The sequence below is a fragment of the Centrocercus urophasianus genome, unplaced genomic scaffold, assembly GCF_019232065.1.
Source record: "Centrocercus urophasianus isolate 14NV4802_14NV808 unplaced genomic scaffold, USGS_Curo_1.0 seq_22, whole genome shotgun sequence".
Taxonomy (NCBI): Eukaryota; Metazoa; Chordata; class Aves; order Galliformes; family Phasianidae; genus Centrocercus; species Centrocercus urophasianus.
In genome coordinates this window covers 4,476,339-4,488,372 of record NW_024884778.1, presented here as the reverse complement: position 1 = coordinate 4,488,372, position 12,034 = coordinate 4,476,339, and the positions used below count along the sequence as shown (strand labels likewise).

Here is a 12,034-nt window from a genome sequence, read left to right as displayed (position 1 = left end):
GGTGCAGGGCACACACATGCGCAGTACTTACACTACAGCTGGCTCTGCTTAACATAGGGGCACTGAGACATGGCAGCATCTGTGCCACTTCTGGGACAGGCAGCTGCTGTTCTCCCCGGTGACGGCTGGCGTTCAAGCACCGGGGCAGAGCAAAACCACAAAGCAGGAGAAGCAAGAGTACTGCATGCATTTCTGCAACGCCCCAGTGGGATCCTGGGCTCCTTGCAGTCCTCGGGAAAGCCCCTGCACCCAGGGAGGCTGCAAGCAGCAGCAAGTCGTGCCGAGGTCTGTGGCTGAGCTCTGCCAAGCAAGAGGTGCTTGGTTTATTAATGGGCTGAGCGACGGCGGTGTTGCCTTGCAGCAGCAGCACTCAGGTGTGCGGATGAAGGGAAGTGAGAAGGGTGCTGTGCTCAGCTCCACTGCTGCACAGCTGGGAGCGCGAGCCTTTGGCTGCATCAGCTGGGAACCTCATCCTTCCCCACGCCTGATCCCCCTTCCCTCAAGGCTGCTGGAACAGTTAGGCTGATCTATGCCCAACAAGGAGAAGGTACCCTCTTAAAAGGCAATTTTATAACCACTCCTTATCCCAGCCCTCTGAAACCGAGCTGCTTGCTTCAGATGTTTTAGTAGCCTATAAAGTGCAGGAGGGGCAGAAAATCTCAACCTTTTACTCACCTGCTCTGCAAAGGAAGGTTGCCATAAGCGTTTCCATAACAGCTGGCAAAAGAGGAATGAGATATCGTATCATAATCTGAAAGTCCCAGTGCAAGTGGGTTCCGCCAGTTCCCAGAAGTGTTTGCAGAAGATGCTGGAATTAAGAATAAAAAATAGTACAGCCAATTAGATCTTTCTGCAGCCCAAGGAGATGAGAGAAATTATACAGTTCTCACTACTGATCTCCATGGGTTTTTGTGGGACACAAACAAAACGCTGTCTACAAGCACCATGGGAAGCAAAACTGTGTGGGCAATATTCCAAGTGAGGGAATCTCTCTTTATTAAAGACATTCCAGTGGTGCTGACTGCACTATATTTTGGACGGTGACACAGCAGCTGCATGTGTATGGCATACAGGTGGGTGCATTGCTTCTACTTGGTAGACATTCCTGCCTGAAACATGTGGCTCCCTGTGCTTTTTTAGGTTATTGTGCTTACAAGGAGTAAAAGTTTCACTCAGAGAAGGCAACAAGCAAGGAGTATTCTTCCTAAGCACAGAACAGAAGGAGCAAAAATCCTGTTGAGTTTCTTATCTACCTTTCGGCCCTGCTTAGGTCATTCATTACAGGGGACGAATTTGATGAACAGAAGGGATGGAAAGAACAATTAGCATCAAAGCAACGAGACATTACCCGATGAGAAAGACGACACCCGACTGCTGGGAGAGCACGGCACCTGCAGACCAGCAAAGCCCAAACTCCTTTGAGACCCTCTGTCAGACTCAAAGCCTGCCTGCAGGCAATGACCCTGTTCCTTTTGACTAGAGGCACGCTGGTACCAACCACGGAGATGCTCTGCTACTAAGGCCTTGTGAATGTTTTTGGTTATATGCTCCGTTTTAGCAACTTGCTTCCTTGGAAGCCGTAGGGTCGCGTATGGGTTGTGCGGTACTCTGTCCACTTCATCCTCATTGTAAGACCTGAATTCCCTGTAACGGTCGTATCCGTAATGTGCCGACGAGCGATATGAGGGATTGACGCTGTACTGCCCCTCTGTATCGCTCTCATAAACGTATCCTCCATTGTAATAAACATCAGATTCGGTGTACGGGGAATATCCAGAAATATAGTAGCTGGAGGAAGGCTGCTCCTGGCTTTTGTGGTAGACACCATTCCTGACATCCTTTTGGGCAAGATTTGGCATACTTCCTGAACCTGCAGCAGAGATGTGCTGTTTCTTTGACCGTCTTCGACCCCTGGTCCTGTTGTCAAGTGTCTGAGTAGTGTAATATGGTTTGGGTGTAGGTGTCACGCAGTAATACTCGGTGCTCGACTGGCTGGTGTAGGATGATCCATCATCGAGGATCTCAGTGCTGCTGCTTCTCTGGGACTTTGTGAGGGAGAAGGCCGTCTTCTCAGCGGGAACCTCAGCCAGGAGGTGGGTCTGGGACTCCAGGCTGCCACTGCGCTGCCTGCAGTGGTGTGGGGAAACATCTGGCCTGCAACAATACAGGTGTAGGTTGGTTAAATGCAGGCACACGCAGGCAGAGAGATGGAGGGAGCACATGTGGACAAACCAGGCATGCTTCCTCCCCAACCAAAGCACAAAAACAAACTAGTATTTCCTTTTTACATAGAATTAGGCTTGGCTGAATTTTCCATTTGCTGCAGCAGCAGCAGATCTTTCAGATAAAAATTATGGTGAGCAAGGTAACCTATGAGAGTGACAAAAGTAACCTATGAGATGCAGCAAAGCTCACAGCCTCTCATTCTGCAGTGACTTACAGGAGGGAGCAGTCAAAGTATGCAACATCTAGAGTACGTAACATCTAGCCAAGCAGCTGAGCAAAGCTGGGAGCATAGGAAGGTGGGTTTCCTGCAGCTACATTACCTCAGCTAAATAAACCATGTGGTCTTTACCAGCTTTTATTATTTATAGCATCTCTCCTTCTCACAGTAAGGGCAGTAATTTGGATCTCCCTCCTCCATTGGGTCTCATTTTTTAAGGAGGCCCAGAGGACATGAATCCACAGATGATATCTGTAAGCACAGATAGCTTCCACACAGCTGTAGCTTCCAATTCACCCCTATTTGCAGACAGACTCTCACTTGTGCAGCAGCGCACGCTGCTATTTCTGCTGCTGCCCCATGTTTACGCTCATGTAAATGCTCTCACGTGCACATCACAAAGCTGGTGCAGCACCGTGCCAGCAGATGGTGGCTGATAGCAACCCAGTGCCCCAAATATCCAGATGACACATTCAGACAGCCTGGCCCCTTACTGTAAGTGGCTGCTGCTGTAGGCATTGCGTGTGAGCACTGGTGTTGTAGGCATGCTTCTTCCTCCATGGGACGGGGCCGCTCGTTCCAGGGTGCGGTAAGGACTGCTGTGAGTGGAAAGTGGGTCCCTGCAGCAAAGGATACAGAGTTCCAATTAGGGTAAACACAATGCAAGTCACCCAGACCGAGACTGTGTGCGCTCTGTCTTAAAGGGAAGGGACAAAAATCATCCGAATGCTTCATAACACAGTCCAAGAAACATTGAGATCAGTGAGAATCCTTATACTGAGAACAACCAGCACCAGATCAGACTCGCACAGAACAATCCCACAACTGAGCTACTGCTCCTATGTGCTCCATGGAGCTGCTTCCCCAGCACACAACTGCCCAAATCCTATAAATCCATATGGAACCTGAGCCACCTGCTGCAGCTGGCACTGATGGTGGCACGCGGCTTACATCCCAGCAATTCTCCTATTTCTAGACAAACTGCTTCTCAAGTCTCAGGTGAATTCTTGGTGTTGTAACAATGTACCTGCTGGAATACTGATAGGATCAGGAGGGATGGGTATGGTTTGGTGTTATCTGAAGCAATTACAGTCACCAGAAAAAAGACAAGTTGTTTAACATTGAAAACAAACCACAAAAATAGAGACAGAGAGTGAGAGTAATGGTGGGCAATTCCTTAAGCACAACACTTCCCACTGCGTTTCTCACCTGACTCACAAAGACAACACTCTCCTACAGTTTCACAGACACTGATGACTACCTCTACGCACGTGTATTACTAAGCAGCAAATTTAATGCTTATCACCAAACTCTTAAACCACAAGAGAAGTGTGGAAGCAGCAGCAACTCTGAGAGTCCATCATAACCAATCTGACAGGGCCGAGCTCTCATGCCCAGAAGAGCTGAGATGTGCAGTACCTGGAATGTCTTGATTCCAAGAGCTGCTCGTTCATGGATGATTTTCTGAGATGAACTCTCTCCAGCCCGAGAGACTTTGGTGGAAGCAGCCTTGGGGAAAGCTGTGCAGAGCTGGTTCGTTGTGCTGGCACGCTGAGGGATTCACTGCCTGCTGGAAAGGAATATTGTTTAGTTAAGCAAAATCCATGCTATTTTTGCCCTTTGTGGAAATCTGCAGCCACTGAGCAGAAACTTTGTGCCATGGAGATGAGGGCAAGAGCTGTGACTCCAGGAGGCTGCAGCACAGCTGCCTGCGCCGTGCTTTCCTGGCAGGACACTGTGCAGATTTGTGCAGGTTTCACAGCCCTGACTGCTGCTGAGGTTCCTGCTCTGACTGTGCAGGACCACCAAGTGGGAGCTCTTTGGGCAAGTGCCTGTTCTGCAGCTCTGTCCCTCCCATCAGCTGCACCAAAGCCAGTTATTCTCCCTCACCATTCAGCACTTCACTTGAAAATGACATTTTAAGGATTAGCTTAACTACAACCTGAAAAGAACGGACTTCAAAAGCGACTGAATGAGCACTGACAGACAAATTTGGCTGAAGGCAGTTGTTGGCTAGATCCTTGTTCTCACTTTGCTTACAGCAAAATCCGGCAAAATCCCATTAGAACCAAAAGGAAACTACAGCTAACACAGGTAAATGTAGGACAAGTATCACAGAACATGTTCCCAAACCGAAACCTCAGCTCTACTTCTGCAAGCAGGAACCAGGTGCAACTCCTTTTTATAGTGCCAGATGGGTTGTACGAGTCTAAAACTGGGACAAGCAAGATCAGAATCAGGCCCGAACTGAAAAGTGAGTAATAATTTAGATAATGTTTGTCCCCAGATGATGATTATCCAGCAAAGGGAGAGGCAAGCCAAGTCCTTTCCACCTTGTGGAACGGGGTGTGAATGTGTGCCTGTGGGTGTGTGCGTGAAATGAGTAAGCTGAGCAAACACCAAACCCATGCAAGATGCAGCTCACTAGGTAACACTGAAACGCAAACAGATCTTTGCTGTCTCTGACTCTTCCACTTTTAGTGAGTTTTAGTAGCTGTGAGGACAGAAGGCCTGGGCAATTCCTCCAGCTCCCACCTCCTCCAGCCACTCATCTGCCTCCGGTCAGGTCCCAGGGACAAAGCATCTGCTGGAAATTCACAGCAGCTGATCACAGTACATCCAGATTCCTTCCCTGAAGATGATTCAAATCAGCCCACAGAGCAGAACCTTTCAATAAGTAACTCATTACGATCACCGACTCCTGACTAAGCTCTTTTTTCCTCTGCTGCAATTTGTCATTGGAAGACAATAAAATAGCAGCCTCAAGGGTGTTAAGCCAATGAGTGTCTCCAAACAGACAGAAGGAAGAAAAGGATAATCAACGTACCATCATCATAGGTTGTCGTATCAGACAGAGAGCTGCTCTCAGATGGGATTATATCATCTGTGAATGAAAACAAGCACTTTAAGAACACTCAACATTAATTTCAGAATATCGTATGGAGTTTATTTTCTAAAGCTCGAGAGTCTGTTCATACCCATAAAGTTGCAACCAAAACATTTCAGACTTCAGCACCCCAAAGACAGTCCTGATTTGCTTTCCTCTCAGGACCTACTTGTTTCCATTGCAGTTCTGCAAGCTACCTACATCATTATCAAAGCAGATTTTTTCAGCTGTGGTGGGAATCAGGCCAAGATTCAGAAAGGTGTTTTCCATTCAACTCTTAAGAGATCTCACAGGGTGTTCCGGTGCTTCTATAGGAGGCAGGAGCCTACACAGACATGTAGATCTTGGCTGCTAGCATTTAATCTCCTTGGGTACACCCAAAATCCTACCTGGTAGGTCCTAAACAGCTTTTGAAATTTGGCATTATGTTCATTTGTGTGCAAATTCTGCTTCAATTCAAATTCATACGAACTCAGGAATTTTTTGCTGATTTCAATCACATGCAGGAGCTCTGAATTCAAATCCCAAACCTGTGCAATTCCCTATAAAGGAGAAGAAACTCTCTGAAGGTACAAAGGAAGCAAAGGAAAAGGAGAGGAGAACGTGGAGAGCAGGAGACAGCCCCGTGTCCTTCACCTCCCATCCCTGGGGGCCTGGGATGGAAATAGCTATGGTGTGATTCAATAAATCAGTGTTACCATTCAGTGCGTCATTTCCAAGCCAGTCCCAAACTTTATAGATACAAGAGACATCACTGCTGAGCTTCACGCAACCCTGCACCTTGAACCCAGAACACAATCAGCGATAGCAAAAAGCTTGCACATGCAATCAGGTATTGAAGCAAGAGAGAGCTGCTTCTGGTGGAGTAAATGCACTGTGCTGCAGGAGTTGGGAGCTGGAAAGAAATACAGCTAAGCTACTGCTGGAGCAATGCCTGCTGCTTCCACCCGCAAAAAGGCAGACCCTCAGAGGAATCCAGTCCCTCCTGTCTGTACTCCCCTTCTCAGATGGCAAACAAGGATGCCACGCATCAGATATTGCAAAACAATGGGCTAAATGGTGTTTGCTTAAGGACCAAGGAATTGCATGTCCAACTTTGAAGTTCCTTGTTTGCACGATGGCAGAGAAAGCTCCACGCAACAAACAGCAGCAGGTATGCATGGATGCTGTCTGTGCTCCTGCTGGCTTTCAGCAGCTTACTCTGTTGTCATTGCACATCATGAGCACCAGGTAATGCAGGACCTCCCATGCTTAGTGCCCAGATCAGTGAGCAATAGCTGGAAAAACAGATGTTTTCTTCACCTCCGTCAATCAGGAACGAGATGAGCCACAGTAAAGAGCAATCATCATCCTCTCTCAGGATTATCGCCTTGTGATGATGGACAGCCCAGCATTGCTGCATTGCGTGCTGGCTGAGGACCCACACTGAGCTCTCAATGCAAGCGAGGGACAGCGAGGGCAGGAAAACTCACACAGTCTGGTTGTGCCAGAACTGCAGCATTGCAGAAACAAAGAGAAAGAGACCTCATGTGTGGCAGCTCAGCAACACACCTGTATCCAGTGCACTACAAATTGGGACACCACATCAGTTTCAGCAGCGATGCTCCTGCCAGCCTTCTATCTATAGCACTGCTGGCCTGCACCTGGCACTGCTACATGTCTGCACTTGTGACCAGAACAGCAGCTAATCTGCCCTCAGCCTCTGAGCTGTGTGCTTATTGTGGCAGATACAGCAATTGCATCTCGCTTTCTTACTTAACTGCCTCAGAGAAGATAAAAATCATACAAAGATGTAAACAAAACATGTAAGTGAGCCAAATACGACTTCTTTGTCTCTGTCTTCATCAGAACACGGGAAATTCTCTTGTTTACCTGGCAGAGTAAGAGTTGATTTTTGGGTTGGCTTTTTGCCACACTTGATCCTGTATTCATTTATGGAATTTTCTATCTCTTGAAGCTTTTTTACAGCGTCGGCATACTCCTGTTTTCTTTTCTTCTTCACATTTTTGCAGAGGTCCGGCTCGCTGGCAAGTTTCTTTGCAGCTTCCACCAGCTTCTGCTGTATGACAAAATTGCTCTCCAATTCCTGCAAAGCGGGATCCTGCAAATTTGAGAGATGAGTTATTCAGATGAGATTACTCAAAAGACAATCTGGTTTTGTGGTAACAAAGCGAGATTTGAGCACAAACCACAGAAACACCAAAGCTTATACATGAGAAACTCAGCACAGGAAAACTTCAGATCCTCTGTCTGTGACTTAAGATTGTGAGATCTCTCGAGAAAGATCCGAGGTTCTCAAGGCTGGGTGGCTGAAATTGCACACCTGAATTCAAGGCTAGCCCCACCTGTTACATGGCGAGCTCACAGCCCTCCTGCTCCAAGGCAAAGCCTGAAAACATCTCTTGGAATTCTCTGCATTACAGAAAATAAAGATTTCCATCGCCACATACCTACATAACAAGGAGACTGGAGATTTAATGAGTTGTTTGTAAACAACTGTGAGAGGTTCATATGAAAGAAGCAGAGAGGCATGAAGTAGCACTTTATTAAATCTGGAAGCAGGACTTGCTTTCTGTTGCATACAAGCAGTTTGCTGCAGACAGAGGTTACACCAGTACTATAGGAGCCAGGGCAGAGAGTTTGGGGTGAAAGATGGATGCAAAGTGCTCAACCTCTTCTACTAAGGATGATACAGCCAGATAACAAGTCTCTCAAGGAATGAGGGGGAATGATGCATGTCCAGAAATAACATACACCTGAATTAGCACAGCTCCTGAGTCAGGCTCTGCCAGCAAAATTCACATTAGCTTCTTGAGCAACATAGAGAGAGCTTCTACTTAGGTGGAACTCGCATTAAGCCAGAGATAAATCTCCTCCTGCTGTCATCTGTCACCCAACTATGCCCACAGACAGATGATTTTGCAAAGGGGACAACACACCTCTGTCATGCTCTGGGTTCAAACACAAGCTCAGCACGAAACAAATCAGAGCTCATGAGGAGGAAAACTCACAGTCACACATCACATCTATCTGCTCTTTTCCAATTAGCAGCAACATTCACATTAAGATATAAGTAATGCAGCCAAACCAGGGTGCAGTCCAGAGGGCTTTAAGGCTGAAATAAGGGCAGCACCTGTCAAAATCCCCTCAGCACAGGCATGCAACTGTCTCATCTTAAATCACCAGGGAAGAGCAGGATTGTTTAGAAGTAGCTTTGGCCACCGGTCTGACCACCCCACCTCTGCTGTGCAAACAAGCCACATCACTCACCTCCTCAGTAGGGAGCAGGTTGTCATCCAGCTTGAAGGCTGTGCCAACACGTCTTCTGACCTGGGGAGGTTCCTCTCCAGCACTCAGAGGATACTCCTTTGGCATCTTGCCCGTCAGCTCCTGAGGAACAGAGAGGGCTCTACGTGAAGGTCCAATGGGCAAGAAGGGCTCTCACCCACCTCCACCCCCAGGCTCTCACCGCTTCACGCAGGCAGATTTTCTTCAGCTCCTCAACTTTCTGGAGTAGTTTTTCCTGAAGGAGTTTCTCTTTCTTCTTTAGCTCCATAATTTTCTCCTTCTTTTGTTCTTCGCTCACTTCTGAATCCTGAGAGCCTGAAAAATACATTCATTTTATTAGAGAATTTGCAGGTAAAAGTCATTTCATTCTGTCCTACAACAACCAGGTGAACTGAGATCTCCTCAGAGCTGGCTGACCCAGTCACACTGCATCACCTTTGAGACAAAACATCCAGCCCCTGTGCTATCCAGGACGCAGGCTCTAAGAAAATCCACAATCCTTCAAACCCCCAATAATTGCAAGTAAGCCTCAAGCATGAAACCCGAAAACCCACTTTCCAGAACATTAGGATTAGCATTACAGATATCTATGATACTTGATACAGACACTGATGGCCCTTGCTTGGGTTTCAGCTCCAGGCACTCTGGTGGGACAAGGCAGGCTTCTGTCTGCCCAGACCTCCTCCATAGGTGGCAGAGACATTCAGAGCCCACTTCAGAGCCAAATTTTATTTGAGAAAATGTCTCTTTTCTGCTGATTTTTGAGGAAGCTCAGGTCCATTCAACACCTAGGGCAGGTGCTTGAAACCTGCTTGGATTAAACTGCCCTCAAACTCCGATGGGATGTGCAGTCATCCAAGGACAGACTAACTGGTAAACTGATGGCAAGTTACTTACGGATCAAGATTACACGGGTGCTTATCTGCCTTCAGCATATTTTTATTTCTTTGTTAGTTATAGCAGGAGAGGAAACAGCATATGATAACAACAGATGTTACCATCTCATATGTAAACTAACGCATGCTGTGACAGTTTTGCTGTATTTATGGTCAGCTGGACTCATTGTCCCTTCCTACACACACAAGCCCTGCTGTATACAAGGCTTTGATTTACACAGAGCATTACCTGATGAGATTAAGCTGCCACTGCTGGCCATAATAAGCTGATTTTTTGCCTCCAGAGTCACTAGCTTTGAAACCTTTGGCGTTCCCATCTCTGTCAAATCCATGGCGATATCATCCAAACTTCTGGCTGAAGGAATTTTTGCCTGAAGGAGTTAAAAAATAAGATCAAGTTACTTCTAATTAATTTCAGAACACAAGGTCACAGAAGATGCCATTTCACACCTCATCCCCCACAAAACCCTCACACAAGAGCTGACTGCCCCAGCACTCCTTCAACCTGGCCCCAAAGCCTGAACTGCCTCCAAATCCCTTCTCTATTTGCGCCCTTCTCAAAATGAACACAAGAGGAGACAAAAGAAAAAAAGGCATATTAAACACTGAGACGTGGGAATTTCCTTTGCTGTGATTACACTTCCATTGCTCTTAATTGGAGGCAGGCTCAAATGGATCCTATAACAATACCGTAGCTGATAGTCTGCTCAAAAAGCGGATGAAAACTATTTGCATTTTTTCTCTGGAGAGCAGTTTATCCATGGAACAACATACACTGAAGGACATGCAGGAGAGGTGTTGAAGCTCATGCCTACAGCAAAATGCTGTGTAACTTACTTTGCTTTGTTTTCTGTCCAAGTAGAACTGGTGTTGACTGATTGCCATTACCCAGATGGATTTGATCAGGGAAGTGTTTGCATACCAGGTTTGCACTACCAGCCCGCTCTGACCAAAGGTCCTTCTTGACACTGAAATCCTGAAGAGGTGAAAAGAAATGCAACTTGAGGACAGCCCTGCTGGGTTTAAAGCCCCCAAAGCCTGTTTCCTCATCAGTCAAGGCTTCATGCTAGAGATCAGAACTTGGATTTCCTTCTCACCCCCCACCCACTGCTCCCTTTCCTCCCCTCTAACTCCCAGGGGTTGGCTCCATAGCCAGTTAATTAAACACAGTTCTGCATTGACATCAGCACAAGATCCCATCCCACCCATCAGTTTGCAGGGACAACGAATGCCCACACTGGGAGAGACTCCTCCCATGGTTCTGGGTGCCCCTCCAGACTCACCTGCGGGGATCGTGCACTTCCACAGCAAACTTCTTCTCACGGAAATAGAGGTTTTCCAGCTGTTTCCATTGGAATAGCTATAGGAGAATTGGGAGAGAGTGGCAGAGCATGGTCACTCCAAGAGTCACTGATCTCTCCCCCAGGTTATGCAACTCCAGCAAACTACAAGTTCTGTGCATCTTCAGCTATGGCATAGATTCAGCAGTAACATTCATAACATCAGTTAAAACAAGCACACAAATACAGATGTTTAGGATGCCCTTCAAGTAAATGCACACTTTTACAAACAGTGCACTGCAACTTTTGGATTTTGCCTGTGATGAATCCGCTTGCACAAACAGGACATTTAATGTCACCCTTCAACGTCTGTAAGGACCTCAGGAAGGTGGGCAAAGTCCTTTTCCTTCTGTTTAAATGCAAAAGAACCATAAAGTAATCACATCAACACTGACGGTCTCCCCCCATAGAGGGAGCAGCTGGGGGAAGCCCAAGACCTCTGTTTTCTGAAGATACAGGGCATAAGGCTCAGTGAGACACCGGAGAAGGGCTATGACACACACAGCAAAACCACAGGGAGCAGAAGGAGCCACCCCGCAGCACAGACATGCCGCGAGGAAACCACTGCCTTCCTGCTGAATGCCAGCAGGGAGAACAGCACACCTGTGCAGCAGGGCTCGGGGATTCCCAGGTATTAGAAACACATTAGAAGGCAGCCAGGCAGCAGTGACCCCTCCATTCCATCCCATCGGTGCCATCAGCCCCACCAGTGCGATGTCCCAGCAGGATGTGGCTGAAACCAATGCACTGTGCCACAGCTACAGAAGAACTTCGTGTTCGATCAAGTTGCAATCTGTGCCGTGCTTCACCTGAAGCATTCTCCCAGCGGGTTGGAACAGAGACCCGACCTCGTTCACGCCTTTTGTGGGAAAACCCCAGCGCTGCTCTTTCAAAGAACTTTCATCTGCTTCGATAAAACTTCCCTTCCTATAGCACTACGACTTGTTATTCTAATCATAAATCTCTGCTCAATGAAAAACGCGTCGGGGGGAAAAGTCATCGACAGAAACTCATAACTCATTCCCAAAAAGACCATACGAATTTGCCGCTTCAGTCTATTTATCTTTGAATCCAACCCACCCAACGTTACCAGTGCACTGCCCGCTCTTTGTCGCTGAACTTCCCAAACATTTTCCCACGCAGTCGCTGCCTTACGGCCCGCAGCAACCCCCCCCCCCCC

General features: G+C 47.4%; 1 protein-coding gene across 2 annotated transcripts in view; it reads right to left on the bottom strand.

Moving 5' to 3' along the window:
• Positions 1-12,034, bottom strand: part of FRMD4B (FERM domain containing 4B) — a 65,691-nt gene that overhangs the window by 2,064 nt on the left and 51,593 nt on the right. The window contains exons 12-22 of one of the 2 annotated variants that reach the window (XM_042823201.1): positions 10,798-10,874; positions 10,352-10,490; positions 9,744-9,885; positions 8,800-8,933; positions 8,601-8,720; positions 7,203-7,431; positions 5,271-5,327; positions 3,863-4,010; positions 2,938-3,063; positions 1,349-2,154; positions 676-808 (exon numbers count right to left, since the gene is read on the bottom strand). In XM_042823201.1, the coding sequence (XP_042679135.1) occupies positions 676-808; positions 1,349-2,154; positions 2,938-3,063; positions 3,863-4,010; positions 5,271-5,327; positions 7,203-7,431; positions 8,601-8,720; positions 8,800-8,933; positions 9,744-9,885; positions 10,352-10,490; positions 10,798-10,874 (2,111 nt within the window). Of the gene's footprint in view, positions 1-675; positions 809-1,348; positions 2,155-2,937; positions 3,064-3,862; positions 4,014-5,270; positions 5,328-7,202; positions 7,432-8,600; positions 8,721-8,799; positions 8,934-9,743; positions 9,886-10,351; positions 10,491-10,797; positions 10,875-12,034 lie in introns of both variants that reach the window. The other variant, XM_042823202.1, reaches the window with a different exon arrangement.